Source organism: Lepus europaeus, chromosome 16, assembly GCF_033115175.1.
Source record: "Lepus europaeus isolate LE1 chromosome 16, mLepTim1.pri, whole genome shotgun sequence".
Classification (NCBI taxonomy): Eukaryota; Metazoa; Chordata; class Mammalia; order Lagomorpha; family Leporidae; genus Lepus; species Lepus europaeus.
Window position 1 is genome coordinate 52,163,997 of NC_084842.1, and position 22,088 is coordinate 52,186,084.

At 40.2% G+C, this 22,088-nt stretch overlaps 1 protein-coding gene across 2 annotated transcripts in view; it reads right to left on the reverse strand.

Moving 5' to 3' along the window:
* GABRB1 (gamma-aminobutyric acid type A receptor subunit beta1) overlaps window positions 1-20,710 on the reverse strand; it is a 439,794-nt gene extending 419,084 nt beyond the window's left edge. The window contains exons 1-3 of one of the 2 annotated variants that reach the window (XM_062213299.1): window positions 20,631-20,710; window positions 20,385-20,476; window positions 19,905-19,972 (exon numbers count right to left, since the gene is read on the reverse strand). In XM_062213299.1, coding sequence (XP_062069283.1) covers window positions 19,905-19,972; window positions 20,385-20,476; window positions 20,631-20,710 — 240 coding nt within the window. The remainder of the gene's footprint in view (window positions 1-19,904; window positions 19,973-20,384; window positions 20,477-20,630) is intronic. The other variant, XM_062213300.1, reaches the window with a different exon arrangement.
* Between the last annotated feature and the right edge of the window lie 1,378 nt (window positions 20,711-22,088).

A 22,088-nucleotide genomic window follows, 5' to 3' on the forward strand; every position in this document is an offset into this window, starting at 1 on the left:
TATAATAATAACTTGCTATTTTAACCTCAAGATGCCATCTGCATTTCATAATACAATCTCCCCGTTCTGAAAGGACAGTGATGAAATGATCTGACCTTTACATATTACTGTTTGATTTCTCGCTCATTGTTCACTGGGAGAATTCTGAGCAGCCCAATATACCTGAATTTTCTTTCTCTACCCAGAAATGGGCCTTCCCACTCCCCGCCTCCACACTGCTCCTTCCCTCCTCTTGTTGACATGCAGCTCTGGAGGAGAGTTCTGGAGTGCAGAGCAGCTCCTTTTTTTTTTTTTTTACCCCTACTGGCAGGAAATCTCATGAATTAAAAAATAACAACTGATTTTGGAATTTTTGAGTCTTCAACTTGGACTTGCACAAACAAATCACCATTGCAAACAAAGTCGACAGGAAAAATATCGTGTTGCTTATTTTATGAGGCATGATGTGGATGCCAATGGAGGGAGAAATGAGAACCTGGTTATTACCAATAACCCTTTCTAGTGAGAGTCAGATTTTTGCTCTTCAATCATGAAAAGACTAAGAGAAAAAGCACTGTCCAGTGCTATATGCCTGGACTGGAATCCCAGAACTGGAACACAAACAGCGATGACTATTGTGTTTATACTTGCTTTGAACCCTCCACATTCAATATTCAATCCTTTAGGATGGGAGTGTGTGTTCCTTGATTTAAACAAAAATGGTGAGTGGCAAAGTGGATAAAGCCTTTGCCTGCGGTGCTGGCATCCCATGTGGGCACCGGTTTGAGAGAGACCCAGTTACTACACTTCCGATGCAGCTCTCTGCTAAGGCCTGGGAAACAGTGTATGGTGGTCCAAGTCCTTGGGCCCCTGCACCCACATGGCAGACCCAGAAGGCACTCCTGGCTCCTGGCTTCGGATCAGCCCAGCTCCCGCCATTGCAGCCATTTGGGAAGTGAACCAGGGGATGGAAGATTCTCTCTCTCTCTCTCTCTCTCCGCATCTGCCTCTGCCTCTCTAAAACTCTGCCTTTCAAATAAACATAAAAATAAACAAATAAATCTTTTTTAAAAAAAGTGAGGGGCCGGCGCTGTGGCATAGGGGGCTAAGCTTCCAGCTGCAGCACTGGCATCCCATACAGGTGCCGGTTTGTATCAGGCTGCTTCTCTTCCCATCCAGCTCACTCTCATTTTGTGAGTGGCTTCCTTTACTCAGAATGATGGTTGGATAGAAATTAAAAAGAAAAATACATACACACATGCAGATATTGCATTAATTTGTTTACTATTTCCAGGGCTGGCACTGTGGTATGGTGGGTAAAGCTGTTGCCTGTGGTGCTGGCATTCCATATGGGCACTGGTTTGAGTCCCGGCTGCTCCACTTCCGATCCAGCTCTCTGCTGTGGCCTGGGAAAGCAATGGAAGATGGCCCAAGTCTTTGGGCCCCTGCATCCGTGTGGGAGACCCAGAGGGACTTCCTGGCTCCTGGCTTTGGGTTGGCCCAGCTCTGGCTGTTGTGGCCATTTGGGGAGTGAACTAGCAGGTGGAAGACATTTCTCTCTGTCTCTCCCTCTCTCTGTGGCTCTACCTCTCAAATAAATAAATAAATAAATTTTTAAAGGCTATCTTTCACCCATTGCATTGCCTTTGTTCTTTAAAAAAAACCAGTGAAATATCTGGCTTAATAGCAAAATTCAGGTGAGAGGTATCTTGAAAAATTAGAAAACAATAATTGTTGTATAAAATTAAAAAGGGATCTACAAGTGGCTCTGAAGCAGACAGGCCTGAATTCTAAACCAAGTTTCCTTACAAATCAACTTTTCTGGACTCAGTGTTTAATATGTGAAATAGGAATATTAAATATTTCTACTTTGGGTGCTGCTGCAAAATTGACATAAAGGATTTATTTATTTATGGCACCTGATACATGCAGAAGCATATGTGTACTTGAATTGAATGCATATACCCAAATTAAACACAATTTTATTCAGCCTACCCTGTGTGTAGGCACTTTTCAGGCACAATCAGACCTATGGCTTTTGTCTTCTAGAGGGTCTCATTTCAGAAGACTTTTGTCATTTGAAGATTTAATGTCTCCTCTTAGTCACACTGAAGTTCAGTGGCATGGCAAGTTTTTTTAAATGTACATTTGCGTAGTGTATACTGTAAAGTTAATAAGTTAGTTGTTCTAGAATTAATGAAAGCCCAGTCAAGTGCTTTGTCAGCGCCACTGAGTAGTTATGGTTGAGAAAAGTAATCTTCAATTATATACACAAAAAGAATCAAAATTTGGGAATTTTTTGAAGATCTTATAATTGATTGTTTGCAAATAGCAATTAAAAATTTTAGAAACTCAAATTAATCTACTGGAGAATTTTTATTTCTGACCTCACACTATTTTCTTTGGACAGAACAGCCATCTAAGCCAACGAGGACAAATATAATTATGTATTCTTGTTCTCCAGCTTTCTAAGGATGACACTTGCAAACTACTCTTGATAGCTCCTTCCAGCACTGTCTTACTCATTACAGTCAAGATGTTCTTCCTTATGTCCAATCTAATCTTTACTTCCTTCTTCAAGTTAAGATTCTTTCAGAAGGGATTTCAAAACCATTCTTCTCTTCTATTTCCAATTAGCACCTAACACCTTGCACCTTGCAAATGATATGTCCAATATGATTTATACCAGCAAATGGATTAAACATTTTCAGCAACCTGAAAACTTTAATAAAGCTACCCCTTAACTTTTATCAAGTTTAACTCTGGGCTAAATAATGTCTCTTTCTAATGCATTTCATCCTAGGACCTATCTTGCTAAATAGTAATCACATTTCCTAATATTTGAAACCTCTCTATGTTTAAACATTATTAGAAATAATGACTTTCTATGATCTGATTAGTTTATTGTAATTTTGGATGAGTCATTTAATTTTTCAAAGTTTATCTATGAAACAGGGCTAATAATGATATAAGCTGCAACACCATATGATTGGTTTACAGATTAAGTGGGTGAATACTTGAAGTTAGAATGGTACCTGCTCTGCAGAAATTCTCAATATATATATACACATATAAATTAGTTATTAATAATTGTTTTGAATTATCAAGATTTCAGCATAATTTTCCAGGCCTGAAAATTCATGTGCTTTGGATCAGTCTTTCTATGTTTTTGATCATGTTCTCTCTACAAACTTGTTAGAGTTATTTTTCCTGCCTAGAATATTCATTATTGTTCTATCTAATTGGTATCCTGCTACATGTCTCAATTAGGTTGCACTTTGTCACATTATGAATTGTGATCTCATCTTCAGGGCCTATTTTTTTTGCCTTTCATGCTCAATTATGACTTCAAGCAGGCAGTTATGTGTTCATAATTTACCTTGCAAGTGATATACTTAGATGTTCCTAGAAAGAATGAAGTAAATCTTACATTTTTAATGATTCTTCACTATTATTACCAAGTTTTTTGGCTCTTAGAAAACTCTCGGTGGGCAAAAGTGAACTGGCAAATCATGTCTTTTTTTGTTTGGTAATCTACAACTTATCATGTGGCTATTTCACCTATTCTATCAAATTTTATTATAGATATTTAAATATAAAGCATTAAAAACAGTGCTTGCTATATTGCAATAGCTCAATAGATAGAATGATAATGATGACAATGATGATGAGAGGGATTTCTACATGCTGTGTATCCCCCCAAAAGTCTCATGTTTAAACCATCCCCATTATGATGGTATTCAGAGGTGGGGCTTTTGTGAAGTGATTAGGTTGTGTGGACAGAGCCCTCCGGGATACAATTAGGCCTTTACAAAGAGGCCCCAGAAAACTCCTTTACCCCATGCATCGTTTGAGAACATACTATGAAAGCTCTCCATGAGCCAGAAAGTGGACCCTTATCAGAAACCCAATCTGCTGGCACCTGGATCTTCGACTGCCCATTTTTCAGAATTATGAGATAAATTTCTTTTGTTGTAAAGTCATCCAATCTATTGCATTCAATCAGTCTTATTGGACTAATGGTGGTGGTGGTGAGAGTAACAGTGATGAAGATGATGATGATGATGAATACTGTGCTGAAATATAACCAGTTTTTCACCATGTATCTACCAAGGAGTCAGGCATTATGTTAAAGGATTCAAACACATTATCTTATATGCCCTTCAATAACCTAAGGAGAAAGTATCATTTATCCATGTTTTAAATAGAAGTTCTAACTTTGTATGACCTAGCAGAATCATAAATTCTAGCTTTTCTAGGACACTGTTGGTTTGTACTCACTGGTAATTATTAATAGTGCCCACTTTCCTTCTTGAAAGTGTATGTTTGGACAACAGATTATATAATCACTCTAAGCTAATTATGCCAAAGTAATAATTATCCTGTAAGTAAAAGTGCTGTAATTAAAAACTAGAAGTCAACCCCAGTACCCTAATCCTACATACCATGAAGTAACACAAAATATGAACTCTAGAGAGATAAAGGAGGATTATATGCAGAACAAGATTGTGTTTAGGTTTAAAATGTTTAGACAGTATAGCTCCTTCTAAGAGTAAGAACAAAAGGAAAATTATCATTAGGGAAAACAGAGAAATCCTTTTCATTTTTCTGTCAGTTCTCACAGAGAAGTTTCACAGTTAGAAGTACTTTGAGTTCCAACTTCATGATACAAAACCTAATATCAAACAAATACATTATCATATTTGTATATAATATGAATTAATATTACCTGTGATGTCTTGGCATTAAAGAGTGAGAAATTCAGGAAAAACCTCATAGATAATACTAAAACAATAAAGATACAAGCACTAAATAATTGTAGCATTTATAAATTATTCATCACATATACCTGAATATAAACTTACATATGATCTATCTCTTTTGACACTCACATATCCTTAAAATAGTTCCATGGTACTGTAACTATCTAAAGGATTAATCAAATCATACAATTTACTCTTGAGAGTATAAATTAGGAACAATTTCATCTTGACATTTTAAAGTGATTTAAAATTATTTAAATATAATTTGAGAGAAACACATTTTAAGGGAAGGTACTTTAGGAAAAAAACACAAAATTATATATACCAGATGCAGAGGGTCTGTACTTAAAATATCTTTGTACTCTCATCACTAGACACTGATTTCAACTATGTGATTAATTAGGTATTAAAATCACAAAAATATTGTTGCCACCTGCCAAGTCAGCAAGTGTATGTAATTCTTAAGAGGAAAAAAATGAAAGTACTATTTCATGTTTTGGGCTACACAACACTGTACATCACTGGCATATCAAGTGAAGTGCTTCTCAAGTGCAGAGGATCAGCGTAGACAATAAAATGCTATCTCAGCACACTTGGACACTCTAGTTGGTTGGTATCAGCTCCCAATCTCAGGAAACTGCTGATTTGGGGGAAAAACATGAAATAATCCCAGCTTCCTCTCTCCTCATAGCCTTTTCTAGTTTGTGTGCATAGGCAAAAGTGTTCTTCATTCAGCCATTCATTCATACTCTGGAATAAACACAGGAATTGAAAACAAACATTATTTTTGCCTCTTTGAAAGCCATTTGCATTTCAGCAGGAATTAGGTAGAAGATATCAAGTTTTAATGGTGACATTTCAAACTGATGACTTCATAGTTAGTCATAAATTACATGCAGTAGGTGCTCCTTACATACTCTGCAAAGAGAGCCCCATATTTGATTCAATACTAAGCTCCACAGAGTGTGATTGGATCGGGTAAATGTATTTTAAATAAGGGCAATCACTTTGGATTTTGGCTGACATATCTCCAACCATTTTGTAGAACAAAAGGTACAAGTCCTTTAAAACATGGAAAAGTAGAATGATAACTATGCAAAAACATATTTAATCAAGTTTGACTTATGTTCAAAAGTGATTTTGAACACAAGAGGGGAGATACGACCCTGTGATATCCTGAAAGCTGTTCCCATCTACAATTTCAGAGAACCAAGTCATACCAAATTTTTCAAACTTCTTGACAACACAGCTTCTGGGGGTGTTTCCCAAAGTAGTGTTTGTGTAGGTGTAGAGAAAGTATACATCAGCTTCACACTAAGCACTGAATGTGCTTTTCCAGTTTTATGAATATATTTCACTCTCCAAATTTTTCATCTTGTCTTTCTTCTTTCGTTTCCAACTTGAAAAATTCACCACATTAAGCCAGAAGTTTTCATTAACATCAACCTTGTAGTGAATCTTCTTTCTCTCTATTCATCAGCCTCAACTCAGCAGCTGGTCTGAAGTGGGATTTTTGTTTTCCCAATAACGACTTTTGGACACACCAAATTGTGTGTGGGAGGGATGCAAAAGTGATAATGTCAGTGCCAGGAATCTTCCACCACCACTTAATGTGGTGGTTGATTTGTCACATTGACTAGTTACAACAAATTACTGAGTAGGTGTGCAGGTTTCACACAAAAGTTGAAATTTTGAAGCAATCATACTATGTAGCATCAGGTATGCAATTATGCCAAAAATGAATAGATATGTGTATATAGATATTATACACATATATATTAAGTATATGCACATACAAGAATACTTCAAAAGTCCATGAAAATGGAATTAAAGGAACTGGTAATGTAGCATAGCAGGTAATGGCCTGCAGTGCCAGCATCCTGTATGAGTGCTGGTTCAAGTCCTGGCTGTTCCACTTCTGATCCAGCTCTTTGCTAGAGTGCCTGGGAAAGGAGTGGGATATGGTCCAAGTGCTTGGGCCCCTGCATCCATGTGGGAGACCAGGAAGAAACTCCTAGCTCTTGGCTTCGGATTGGCCCAGCTCTGGCTGTTATGGCCATCTGGAGAGTGAACCAGCAGATGGAAGACCTCTCTCTCTCTCCCTGTCTCTCTCTGCCTCTCTGTAACTCTACTCAAATAAACATATAAATCTTTAAAAAGTGCAATTAATATGTAGATTAATTTTGGTACAAAAAGTTTTCAAATCTGCATAGTTTTTTCATAATATATACCTCCCGTGAATTTTCTGAACACTCTTCCTGTGGATGCACTTCAAACTTTTTGTACCAAAATTGAATTATTTTCTAATTCAATTTTTCATGAAATTTTCATGGACCCTTATATTTCTGAATTCAATATATTTTACTTTGTTTTTTTTTCATATTTGGCAAAGTCCTTGCTAATATTTTAAAATATAACTGTCATTGTTTAAAAACCTCTCTAGATTGGCAAAGGAAGCCCATTCTACATGCTACCTTTTTGTTTTATTTTCCTTCTTTATAAATGTCATTTTACTTTGCAGTCATCATCAAGTTATTCTATAACCAATCAAAAATTTTAAGTCTTAATATAGACATAATTAAAATTTTAAAAATGAATGTGTCTAGAAATATTGATAGTCCAGGTGACAGTAAAGTGACATCTGTAATACAAAAAGCAATGATTTTTTGGGGGGCAGAGAATGAAGTTTGTGTGTGACACATATATGCTGATATTTGTCATGAAGCAATTCTGTCTCTGTGAATCTGGCTTTGCCATGTGATGAAGCTGTTTCTATGGAAACAACTCATGATTCATGGTTGACATAAAAGAAACTTACAGATGAAAATGTAAGGTACAGCTGATGGAGAAATTATTAATTTCCAAATTAAAATATCTTAAATGCTGTTATTACTAACCTTTTTTGAATAGAACAATTCTTTTTTGATCCTAATAATTGCTATCATTCTATAACATGCAGTTTCTGTGACATGTTAGGAACTATCTAAAGAATATAAAGAATATAATCCTAAATTTCCTGGAGCTTACATAGTGGGATAGGGGTACACTCAGGTGAATAAGAACTTTATATAGATGATTTCAAATTATACTGAGGGCTGTATGTTTGGTGCAGCATTTACAATGGACCGCTGGGAATAGCCACATCCCATATTCAAATGTCTGGTTCCAGTCCCTGCTCCTCTGCTTCTGATTCAGCTTCCTGCTAACATGCATCCTGAGAGACAGCAGATAGTGGCTCAAGTACCTGGCTCTCTGCCACCCAGGTGAGAGACCCAGACTGAATTCTGCATTCCTGGATTTAGTGTGGCCCAGCCCTGGCTGTTGTGGGCATTTGAGAGTGAACCAGCAGATGGAAGACCTTTCTATGTCAGTCAGACTCTGTCTTTCAATCTTTCAGGTAAAATCAAAACAAATAAATAAATAAAATTTTAAGAAAATATACTGAGCCATTTATCTTTTTAGAGTCTTGATTTGCTTATATGTTCCTGATATTCTTTTTTAATTTTTTATTTATTTGACAGACAGTGAGAGGGAGAGACAGAAAGGTCTTCCTTCTGTTGGTTCACTTCCCAGATGGCCAGGTGCTTCTTCCTGGTCTCCTATGCGGGTGCAGGAGCCCAAGCACTTGGGCCATCCTCCACTGCCCTCCTGGGCCACAGCAGAGAGCTGGCCTGGAAGAGGAGCAATCGGGACTAGAACCCAGCTCCCAAATGGGATGTCGGCGCCACAGGTGGAATATTAACCAAGTGAGCCACGGCGCCGGCCCCCTGTCCCAGATATTCTTTCTCCATCAGAATTTTCTCTAAAGTGGCTACAGGAAAGTCTCCATAGAAGAATTATGATTTCCAATGGGTTTTGAAGCAGAATTGGAGGCACTTGGATCAAAGAGGGGTTGCAGGCAGTAGGAGGCAGAAACAATGAGAGCAGGCATGAGAAAACGTTCGGGGCACAGGTAGGATTTCAAATGACTGTCATTGAACTGTCTCTATGGAAACCACAAAACTAGTTCTCTTAACTAGAGAATTTTGTATCACTCCCTTGAAAATAATAAATCATAAAATAAAAAACCTCTCCATGAGTCACACAGGGTTAGAGTGAGTACGGACCTCAGCTTTCAACAAATTGTCCCCCTGCTTTTAGGAAGGATCCCAAATAAACTCCCCCTTCAAGTAGACTTCACTCCTAGAGACTTCCCTGGTTAATTCACCCAGCACAAGAGCAAGACATCTAACCTTTCATGTTTCCTGTTATTCTGGAGTCCTCATCCATACCCTGTTTCAGTACAGGTAGGAATGGAACATCTGATTGCTAATAGCTACCTAAGAAGCATTCTGTTTGTATCTATTTCTGTAGCTATTTCACTGTCTTCTCATTCAAAACTAAATAATGCCACCCATGAATGTTCCTTTGTTCAAACAGATTCCCTCTAGGGAACCACAGAGTTCTAGAGGAGTTGAATTTTTGTGTAAAACCATACCCAACAGGCCATTTGAATGCTTCTGTCCTTCTGCAAAGCTCCTGGGAATCACGTTTTAATTTCCTTGTAGGTAAATTTCGTTTCTCATGGCATGTTGTGGTCTCCCTGTCACTGTCTGTTATAGCCTTCTCATTTCGTCACCAAATACGCTTTCTACAAAAACTCACCATGCTTTCATGTAATTTCCCATAGAAGCACAATATTCCAAGAAGAGTTTGTATCAGTGTAGGCATGCAGCAGAGAAGAGAGAAAATACACTGAAGAAGTGAGTGTCCCAAATGTCTTTTTTCCCCCTTTACCTATGTGGTTTATTAAAGGCAACTACTACAGAGTAAAAAGACCACTTCTAAAAAATGTGCTATAAATCCTATCAGCACCAAGTTTCTTTTGGATTAAGAACCATATTGCTAGGAATAAAGATGAATTCATTCCATTCTCTGTTTTTGTCCCATAGCCTCTCTCTGTGTCTCTAACTGACCCATTTCAGCCACCACCTTCATGGGCCTTTTTACTTGTCTTATTTGTGAATAGCAGATTTACCAAGGAACCACTTCATTTCAGAATGGTTCCAATATCCAATATTCCAATATTCTACCTCAATATTCCTATAAGAACCTTACAGCAACACTCCCTGACTATTTTTTCATTCTGAAAATATGTCCACTTCAGCAGAAGAGGAGATAGTGTAGTGTTCTTTTCCCTGGGGTTCTCTCCACAGGCAACTGGTGCCCTGTATGCCAGTTACTCAATATGTAACCTCAGAGGTCATCTGAAACTCATTTCCTCTCCAACCTCTAGCATCCAACCAGTCACTAAATATCTCTGACTTGCCTCTATTGAATATTTCAACTCCATATAGCTACAAGAATGATCTACCTGAAATGTAGTGCTATATGTCTGTTAAACACTTTTCAGCTTTTCTTCATTTCAGGATTAGAATAAATTTCTGTAATATAAATACTGTAGCATCATCTCTGTGTGTGTGTAAACTTTTATATTTTAAGCTGTATTTATTTGTAATGCAGAGTGGGGAGGGAGAGAGAGCGAGAGCGAGAGAGCGAGAGAGAGAGAGAGAGAGACTTTCTATCCACTACTCCCCAAACGCCCAAAACAGCTCCAGCTTGGTGGGTCAGGCTGAAGTCAGGGACCTAGAATTCTATTTGGGTCTCCCACATGGGTAGCAGAAACCCAGTTGCCTCCCAGCAAGTATTAGTAGGAAACTGAGTTAGAAGTATAGCAGCCAAGACTAGAACCACCTGATATGAGATGTGGCCACTCCAAAGGCAGCTTAACACACTGCACTACAAAACTCACCACATAAACTCTCTTTGTAAAATTAAAGTATAGGATATTCAAGTATGCATGAATTTAAAAAAACATCTGCATGAAAATAACTTATTTTTTAATTTCATTTTCCTAGAAATTTTTGAAGTCCCCTTGTAGAATATTTTAAGGCAATAGTAGGAAGAGGCATAGGAAAAATTTATGTATTTTTCTACAGACATCCCTTGTCTTTGCTTTTTGTTCAAGAGATAATAACCCTTATGCATTTTTGCACATTCCAGAAATGATCAGTGTACATACAAATGAATTCTATACAGAATCTTCCTTTTACACAGTGAAAACAGCCAATAACAATGTTGTACACCTTGCTTTTATCACTCAGTCTGGTCTCTTATGAATCCTCCCTGTGCCCTGTACGTCCTCACAGTAGTGAGTGGGAGCCCTCAGAACACCCTGTGCTGTTTTCAGGTGTGTATGCCTCTGTATATGCCATTCATTTCTCTTGGAAGGACTTGCTTTCCGTCTGTAGCCTCTACATAAGTAACTATTGTTGCTTCCTCATGTTCATTTCAGTCAGGAATCCTTCCCCATGCCTTAGAAACCACTTTGCACTTCCATAAGATCCTGTACATACATGTCTCCATCATACCACCTCCCAATGTTTTTAAAGATTTATTTATTAATTTGAAAGGAACATTTACAGAGACAGAGGGAGAGTTGGAGAGAGAGCTCTTCCATCTGCTGGTTCACTACCCAAATGGCCATGATGATCAGCATTGGGCCAGACCAAAACCAGGAGCCAGGAGATTCTTCTGGTCTTTCACATGGGTGCAGGGCTCCCAGTACCTGGGCCATTCTCCACTGCTCTCCCAGGCATACCAGCCGGGAGTGGATTTGAAGTGGAGCAACCAGTACTTGAATCAACACCCATATGAGATACCAGGATCACAGGCAGTAGCTTCACCCACTATGGTTCAGTGCTAACCCCCCACAATTGTTTTTAAGTAACTGTTTATGTGTCTATTCTCATCTACATGTCAAAGTTTGAAGGCATGGAACTTGCCCTAGTTATACTCCTCCCCAATCCTAGAACTTTGTTCAGGATGTGATGCATACTGGGTGTTCAGTAAGCATGTGTTGAACCAAAACATCCCAGGATCAAGATGACTATGGGTTATTTATATTATATTACTTATTGTGTATAAATATATATTATATTTAAAATATTCCAATGGGAAAATAGTCACTGCAAAATTAGAGATTTTAAATCATTTTTAAAAACTATATAAATTCTATAAAAACAGAGATTGTATATCTTTTATCCTCCAGGATAGTTGAATGAATGCTCTTGGAATAATTACATTTACTAGTAAGTCCACAACAAATCACAAGTTTCATTAGAGATGTGAGGAACAGTGTGGTGGAATGAGAAGGCTGTGCCAAAGTGGTGCTGGCAAGCAAGCGAGATGTGCGTTGTTACTTAGGAAATGGTGGTGGAACCCACCTGGCAAAGGAGCCTGCCTAGCAACAGGCAGTGATTTGTTACGGCATAAACTGCCCCTTGACTGGATTGGCTGCCTCAGCTATATAAGCTGCTGCACCAATTGAAATAAAGGAATCTGCGAGCTGCTCACCTCTAGCCCACTTTCACCTGAATCCCAGTGTCTGTATCATGACTCCGCACCTCTTCCCCCACCACACTTCTTCTCTCAGAACGAATCCACAGCAACAGGACAGAAGGAGATTAATTACTAGTTTACTTAGTGAAGGAGTAGCAATGAGGACCATGAGGATGCTAATACTTGTAACTGGGCTTATTAAAGACAAAAGTATCTTTCACTTTTTGGTGGCCAACCTTTTTTGTTATCACCACTAATAGTAAACCCACTCTTGAGCAGGTCTGCCAGGTGCTGAGTAATAGATTGCTAAATGCTACTATTAACTTCCTTCCTTCCCTTTCAATAGATAAGAGCCAGGGTACTTCATGCAATGCCCAATCTACAGAAAACAGAAGTACTCTAAACTGCAGACTTGTTGAAAATCAAGACTTGTTTTATGAAAAATAAGATTCAATGCTCTCATTGGTTATTGGGAAGCTATATATTAACATTTAACCAACTTTTGCATAAACCAATTCATTTTCTTGTTAACCTCAATTATGCCTCTGTTATTTGAGCCCCTTTACTAAAACTTAAATCAACTGGAAACATTCAAACCATTCATTTTTTCTTTTGAAATGTTTACCTTCCTCGATAATGCAAGATTTCATGTGTGTGTGTGTGTGTGTGTCTTTTAAGATTTATTAGTTTCAACCATACAGGGGACACAGCCATTGGTGGTGACTGAGACCACGCCATCTCACAAAACGAATTTGTTAGATGAGATAGATAGAGACTTCCAGACCCAGGACAGGCAAGGCCTGCACTACACCCCTCATAAGCAGGAAGCAGCTATAGAAGATATGATTCTACACCCTTCAACATCCCTTAGGGTTAAGGGAATGGAGTCTCTGAGGGAGGAATGTTGTAGGCAGGTTTGTGAGCTGGAAAACCACGCCTTCACCACACCCCTTTGCGACCTCATGCCCCTACCTGGCCACACCTGTGTGACCACCTGCCAATCAAGGTAATTAACCATTCCCTTTTGGAAGTGGATTAAAGGCCTGGAACACAGTGGGCCCAGAACTTTTTGGCCTTTTTTTCATTTTGCCCTAGACCCACTTGTGGCCTCTGCACCTCCAGGCCACCAGCCCCATGCTTTCTGGCCTACATGCTCCTCCATGTGGCTGGCTCCTGGTGATGGGTATGAATCCAGATTTCCCTCTCTCTTTTAGACAGAGCCCTCACTCTCCCCCGCATTTCTCCCACTGAATAAAAAGCTAAAAACTTGAAAAAAGATTTATTAGTTTCTTTATTCAATAATTTGTTTATTTATTTGAAAGGCAGAATTACAGAGAGAGGAAGAGAATGTGTGTGTGTGTGTATGTGAGAGAGAGAGAGAGAAGAGAGAGAAGAAAGAGGAGAGAGGGAGAGAGAGAAGAGAGAGAAGAAAGAGGAGAGAGAGAGAGAGAGAGAGAGAGAGAGAGAGAGAGAGAGAGAGAGAATCACTCTTAAAATGCCCACAACAGCAAGGGCTTAGTCAGGCCAAAGTCAAGAGCCAGGAACTCTGCCTGGATTCTTTCACATCAGTGACAGGAACCCAAGTACTTAGACTGTCATCCACTCTCTCCCAGGTACATTAACAGGAAGCTGGATGGGAAGTGCAGAGGAGCTGGAACTCGACCTGCACTGTGGTTGAGTTGTGGGTGTCTGAATTGTGGCTTAACCCACTGTGACCAAACAGCTCCCTTCATGTGTTTTAAGGATGCTGTGAAGTATGGGGTGGGTGGGGGTACGGTCAGACAATGTAAAATGCATCAAAAACATGGAAAATGTATATGAACTGATATTTAGACAAGAGAAACACCTCGGTGCTATTCCCAAATGCTCAGCCACATCATGGAAGTATTTGAGGTAGGTTGGGCAAATCCTTGGGTACACCAGATCTTGAAAAACAGTTCCCTTCTATTTTCATAACTTCTGCTTGGTAGTAGAGGTGCAGCATTTCCAGTTCAAACACAATGGACAGCGCACTAGACAGTTTGGTCTTGGCTCCAATGTTCAATACGATACAGACTAGGCATCAGTCAAGTTACATTTTGAAGGCCATTGATCTAACATTTCTTGTTGCTGTCTTTGCAAATGTGTTTAAGGAAGAAAAAGTTGGATGATAATGCCATGACCAATTAAAATGATGATTCAAGAGGCCCCAGATTGCACACAATCATTACTGCAATGTTCCCAGGAGAATGTCACAGTTTGCACTCAGTGGGAGCTCAATAACTGCTTGTCAATTGACTCACCTACCCAAAAAATAACATGGAATAAGACAGAATGGAATTTAGGAACCAAATAGAGAGGAAGATTCTCAATTTTGATGTTGTCTACAACCTTTTAAAGATTTAAACATTTCTTCTGGAATATATGAACAAGAAAGGGATTTAGCAATCATGAAATTTACCTTAATTTTACAGAAGAGAAACCTGAGGTCAAAGGAAGTCATATTACTCATTCAAGTTTCCAGAATCACATACTAGAAACATTTTCTTAAAAGAGTTATTTATTTATTTGAAAGCCAGAGCCACAGAGAAAGAGGAAGAGACAGAGAAATCTCCCATCTGCTGATTCAGTACCCAAAGGACTCTAACTACCAGGACTGGACCAGGCTGAAACCAGGAGGCAAGAACTCCTCCATCCTGGCCTCTCACATAGGTAACAGGGACCCAAGTACTTAGGTCATTATCCACTGCCTAGCCAAGAACATTAGCAAGGAGCTGGGTTGGAAGCATAGAAACCAGAACTCAAACCAGCACTCTGATATGGGATACGGGTATCACAAAGGGTGGCTTAACCTGCTGAGCCACAACACTGGCCCCTGAGAACATTTTATATTTTATTAGCCTGATGGTTAGAAAGCAGGTGCTGGACACAAGCTGTTTGGTTTCAAACTCTTGGCTCTATCACTCATGAATTCTATAACTTCTCTCAACTTAAGTTTCTCTACCTATCAGCGTCGGTTTTTAAATCTGCAATGGGGGATAAGAATTTCATAGCCTTAAATTAAGGGCTAAAATAAGCTATTAATGTACAATACTTGATAACCATGCCTCACACATGGGAAATGTTCCAGGGAATGTTACTGTTTATTGCCATTGTATTACATACTTTAATACCCAGTTTGGCCCTGTAATCCTAAAATCATATGCTTTCAAATGCAAATTCACACTTATTAAACTCTAGATAGGCTTGCTTTAATGTGATTTGGGTTATAAAAACATATTTCTGCTATCTCCAAACAGAAAAGCAAGGGGAATCTTCCTCTCTCAGCCCCTCCAGATGGTATAACATTATAAGTCATCACTGAGAAATTTCTTATATAAAAGAAAAACAGACTTTTATCTTTATTTAACTGTTGATATCTTCTCTTACCTTTAAATGGCACTGACCCATTTGCTCTGTTTGCAAAGGAAATTTTATTATAGCCTCTGAATTTACAGACAGCAGCGAGAGTACGTTTAGGCTATTTCACAGAGCTATTGCTAGCTTCTCAGTGGGTGTGGGTACAGTTGACAACGTTCTTTATTCAAAATAAGAGAAGTCATTATTGTTTTGCAATGCATCAAGACAGCACTGTTACAGAGTTACTATGTCTGGACATATTTTCCTAGCCATACTTTAAAACTGGTTGATTCACATGTACTGACATACATAGAAAGACTACTTATTAGTTTAAGCTCTATCATCTAGTCTCTTACCCTTGCCCTGTTATTTTTCACCAACTACTAACCTTATTTTCCCTTTACAACACTGCTACCTGTTTAACTACCTGAAAATTAATTTAAAACTTACTTTGCAACCTTGAAATATTATCATTTCCAGATAAATTTAGAAGAAAATATTCACTTTTTAATAAAACTATATCTTAGAATAACGTACCACCACCTTGAGACTCAAAATGCTATGCATACACCTGCAATGGGCATCACCTGGGAGAAATGCAGAATGCCAGTCTCCCCACCCCCAACACCTCTGATTCAGAATTTGTTTTATAACAAGATCCCAGAATGATTCAGGTGTGCCTTAAAGACCGAGGAGCACTGACTTGAGAAGTGGGTGTGGACGCTGGATTCTGACAAGTGGTTACTGTTTTGAGTCATCATAGTGATGGTAATTAGACATAACTGAAATGTGTACCAGAAATTTCTAGAACAAAATATGAACATTAAAAATAGTGAAATTTAAGTGGCTGTTTGGTAAATTAAATATTTTTAGACACTATTTATAAAATGGATTCTTTTTTGTTTTTGTTGCCATTATGACTGTTAATTTTAATGCCTGGTGAAGGCATTTGCTGTTGCATCAATCATTGCACAAAGGAAAGAAAGAAATAATGAATACATGGTCACCATCTCTCCCTGGCAATGGCTTGGACTGAGTCACACTTTCAGTCAGAACCCGCTGGATGTAAGTCTCCTGGGGATGGTGTCTTGGACCATGATGCTTTAGATCAGGGACACAGAGCTGTGAGGGTGCGACTCAGAATCCTCTCTCAAACAAGGAGATTCAGCTAGTTGTTGGAATATGAAATCAGAGAACTCAACCACTTGCTTGCAGGTAGTTAATGTCATGTTTCCCTAAGTTACTACTCCAGAAGGAAAGTTGCCGACTACTATCTATGTTTTATTGGCTTTATAGTAGCAGATGGCAGCAGTTACTTTAAGAACAATTTCTGGGAGCTCTTCTCTCCTTTTGCTCCAACTGCCTCCTATTCATCCCTAGTCTGCGTGTGTGTGTGTGTGCATGTGCACACATATGAGTATGGCTTGGTAGAAATTCTTAGAACAGAAGGCTTGAAGGGTTTAATACACAATAAACAGAAATCATGGTAGTTTTTTAAGATGATGGTTTAGAATATAATAATATCTATGTGGTCACCATCACACCCATGATATATCCCATGTTGTCAAAGGAAAGATACTTCCTACTATAATCAAAATTATTCGCTGAACAAAAAAGCCTGGCATATATATATATATATATATATATATTCTGTATCAGAATTATTCTCTGCTCAAGACCAGTGATGTCTGATTGTAGACTCTTTTAATTCTTATCTATAAAAGATCCTTCCCTATCCCTTTAATTTCAGAAAAATTTTATAATCTGAAGGACATGAAAAAGAAAATGCTTGATGTGATGTTAATCTTTAAAACACACAGTGCTATAAAGCAATCTGTAATTATATATACTTAGGATAACACAGGAAATGAACAAAAATTCACAAAACCTAGTTCTCAAATACATTGATCTAATCATATTTCCGACCGTGAAGTGGATAATAATATTAATACTAAAATATAAAAATTAATAATGACTTGATAATAGATTGGACTCATATTTTCTTAAAAAACAATTTTTATAACATCCTGTTCATTCTTATTTTTGTCAATTTTGATGAAAATTTCTTGTTAAATAACCTCAAATGGCATTGCCTATCAGAGCACCGGAACCTGCTTGGCATAAAAAGCAATGAATCTTATTTCTCAGAGTCTTTCAATCCTACTTATATTATCTAAAATCCAAAGATATTACAGACAATTTTCTTACCCTTTGGAGAAAACCAACCTAATTTTTTCCCTTTATTTCCATTTTCCATGGAGTTATTTCTGATCTATTTATTTCAATGCTTTCTTATATGTGAGAGAAGGGGGAAGAAAAACTTTGAACCCTATTGGTACCTCTCATTAAAAGAGGAAAGAAGGAAGAAAAAGTAGATCAAGGTTAATTTTCGACTTTCAGTGGTTTCTGTTTTCACATCATGAATCTAACATCATAGTGAAAAGGTAATGGATATTTTTATAGATTATATTTTCAAAGTCTTACTTATTGGGTATTTTTAAAATCAAGTGCACATATACGTGGTACAATCAGTAAATAGTGCTATTCAGTCATTAGGGAGAAATACCAATTCATTAAATGTATGAATTTCGTTAAATGACTGACTATATGGAACTTTCTGTTGTGGTGGTTCTTTTAATTAATGGAAACTTTAATATTCAGTTAAATTTCTTTTTTAAAAGAGGTATATTAAATATAATGAGCAGAATTATTTATTTTTTGAAATTTTGAAAAGGATGATACCCTATACAGCAAAGTAGACCACTTCAAAGTCAGTGTTTGCCTTTTCAGCTTTGGGAATCTTCTATTTTACAAATCTATCTGGTTGCTTACTAGGTGCTAAAACAAAGGACTGCAAAAGAAAATAGCATTTATCTACATGATGCAACTTGTTGAAGTAATTCCTGTCTAATTTGTCCAGTGGAACCTACATGGACTAGGTATCATCTGTATAGGTGCACATGTCATTATTTTCTCCCGAATATTTGTGTATAGTGTGTTTGAGTTTGCTTTATGATATTAGGATGGATGCAAACAGAATATAATTAGTGAGTCTGCTAAAAATCTTTGCCAAATCAGAAGTATTCATTGGTATGCACTATGGTTTGAAACTCAGGTTTCTTTTTTTGGAACAATCATGAAAGACATGTTAACACAGTGTTTTTAAGTAAGTTACTTAAAATAAGGGCAGTTACAATTATAAAATATAAAAATATAATGTCATATAGTTGGCTCCAGAGCCACGCAATAGTCTATAAATATAGACTATTGGTCGTAATCTAGAAAAAATAAAATTCTTAATCCTTAGCATAAATAAAATATCACACTAGTATTGAAATATAAGACAACTCAATAGTCTTTACAGTTATACCGTGGTAAAATCCCAAAGGTTTTGGTCTTCTTCTTATTCAGAATGTCTAGATTTCTGCCGCTATAGTATTCCTTCGCCAATGGAATGCATATGGCATTTTGCTCACGTAGATCTAGCTGTTCTAGAAAAGCAACAGGCATCCCCCCCTGCCTTTCACAAAGCAACAGTTAGAAACTCCAACAACTGGAAAACCGCTACCCGCACTGGTTGGAACAGCCAGCAGAGAAAGTGGCAGCTATGATTTCAACCCATTTTGCAACAGCTTTGGATAAGAGGAAGAAAAAAAAAATAGAAGTAAAAGAATGTTGAGCCTTGTGCATAAAAAGGATTGCACTGTGTACTGCGCCCTTGCCCCTCTCCACGCCAATCCCTTCATCATCACCTTTTTCCAAGAGGTGTAGGGGTCAAGAGTAAAGCGAAGCAAGGCAACTCGATCCATTTTGTTTCGACTTAAATTTGCAAGATGCAACAAGGCAAAGTCATCAACCTCCACAGGGAAAGAGATCAGCCTCCCCAGAGGCAGGCCTGGGGACTTCTATCAGCCAGCTTTTGTCTCAGCCTGTTGCTCGGGCCACACGGCGTGCTAGAGCCTGAAGGAAGGAGGGGCCCGCCGAGCCCGGGGCGGTGCGCCCGGCGGCTGCAGGGGCTGCCTGGGCCGTCCGGGGCGAGGAGAGGGCTGCAGACCCCCGGCCCCGCCGCCCAGCCGCCGGCAGGTGGTGCCCTCCTCATCCCAACACACAGGGAACCCCGGCGAAAGTAGCGCTCAGACTCCGCCCCAGCCGATCGGTCGGCGCAACAGTCACCCGTCCTTCCCAAAATAGAGCGGAGCACGTTTCCTCCGGAACGCCGCAGTAGCCCGTGTGTGTCCAAAACAGAGACCGGGGCGCCGCTGGCCGTGCTCGCCCGAGTGGACAGCGCGCACGCAGCGGGACCCCCGGGGCCAGGGGCGAGATGACCGCCAAGGAAACGCAGAGGACACGGGCACCGGTCCCTTTCGCATCTGCGTAAGCCGGGCCCGCGGGGAGGCCACTCACCATGTTCACTTCGGAGACCATATCTATGCTGGCGACATCGATCCGCATCCCGACGTCCACGGGGGGCCCTGCCGGGGAAGGCGGGACCACATTTAAGGGCACATTCCCAGAGTGGCAGCGGGCTGGGGAGGGGGCGGGGGGCGTCCCAACCCTCACTACGTCCCGAGCGGGCTCCCTCCCTCCCCCCAAGCCCCGGCGGGGGACAGCCTAGGAAAACAGGTGTGGGCACACGCGTGATGCAGTGACTATGCAGAGGGTGTGTCGGCCGGGGCAGGTCGGCTCAGCCCGGGGCTCGTCCACCTGAGCCCGAGAGTCTGGGCAGCGAGCGAGCGAGCGTGCGTGTGTGTGTGTGTGTGTGTCCAGGGCGTAGTGCGGGGTTATAAAATGACATGCTTTTTTTTTTTTTCCCCCTCGCCTTTATCTTTGACATTCAATCACAACTAGGGATGGGTTACAGGTTGAAAAAACATGAAGCATTACCTCCAAAGTCCGGCCGCAAGCGGATGTCATATCCTTTGAGCAATCTGTCCACTGTCTCTTTCACGTATGACATGTTGCTGGGTTCATTGGCGCTGAGGGGAAGAAGTGGGGACTGCAGTCAGAACGAGCACAAACTGCGAGCAGACATAGAAAAGATACAGGCACACCTACCCCCCCAGAGAGCCAGAGACATGATCCAGCAGGCATGTGGAAAGAAAATAGGAAGATTCAGCAACCGCAGCTCACCTGTGTGCACAACACACCATGGCAATCATCACAGGGAAAGAGAGAAGCCCCAGACTCTCTCGATTTTGTGCTGTCCACATTACTAACTCTGAGGAAAGAATGGTCTTTTCTGCGAAGATTCAAGGAATGCAACTTAGTCGGCGGCTGGGCAGTGATTCCCGAATGGACCTGCGCATGCGCGGAGAGTGCCCACTACCGAAAGACACCTTGTGCCTGGCAAACAGGATTCCTAGTGGAACAGGCAACAGATTTCACTCCCTTTGAAGTTCCTGTTTGGGGTGCTCCGCGTTCCCGGGGTCATCGGAGACAATCCGCCGGTGCCAGGCTGGGGCCGGACGTGCAAGTGCATACACACTTTTCTCCGCGCGTGGGAGGTTGCTGGGTTCGATTCCTTCCAGCCCTCACCCTGCGATTTTTTTTTTTTTAATTCGGCTTTCAGGGATCTCCCTGGCTGAGGCAGCCTGTGACTGGCATCCTTCCTCCAGTCATAGAGAGATCCGGAGTCTGGAGGCGCGGCGGTTCTTGGGGCGCCCAGGAGGAGCGAGGTGGAGGTGGGGATTCTGGGGAAGGGAGTGGAGAGTGAAAGCCCGAGAATGAGTGGGGAAGAAACCGAGGATACTCGGGTCCCCTGCAGAGGCGCCTTAAGACCCTCGGGTTAGCGTGGGCGGGGGTGCAGGGGAGGACTTTCCCGCTGCCCTCCCCCATTCTTCTTGTCTACCCCCTCAGGGTCTCTCCCTGAATGAGATGTGAGGCGAAGAGGGGACTAGCGACTCTAGGCAGGCAATCCTTTTTCTAGGGACAGCAGACCTGAGTCCCCTTTTTCTTGTAAGTTCTCATAAGGAAAGCCTCTTTATTGAATTGCCAGCCTGTTAGCTTGGTGACCCCGAAAAGGATCCTGAAATACCCAAAGGGTCTTCCCTCTGTTAGCCAGTAAGTTGGGTTGCTGAGGGTGGGGAGCGTTGTTTGAATCAAATTACATTCAATCAATGAAATGCAGCTGGACAAATGTCTCTGAGCACATAGTAGGAGGGAGACCCTGGGGAGGCTTCTGCTCACCTGTTACATTGCATATAGTAAGTCTGCACTGCGTTCTAGGCATTCCGGAACTTAGAAGTGACTTGGAGTTCCTAATCTAGAGACATTCACAGACAAATCAGAAAGACGGAAATGTAAGTGAATTCAATGACATTCTAGGTAGTTTAGAAAGTAGTGGGGGGGGGGGGTTAATTCCGCCAGGAAGAAGTAGAGAATGATATCCAGAGCAGGAGAAATTTGAAGGAGAAAGCTTTTTGCCAGAGCAGAGAGGGAAGAGCATTGCAGAAAGATGGAACAGCATGTGCCAAATCCTAGAGGCTTGAAAGAACACAGTCTACTTAATAAGGAACCCAGAAGCGAGTGGTCAGACTAGACAGGGAAGGTGGATGATGAAGAAGCCACACTATCACTCCCTCTCCTTCT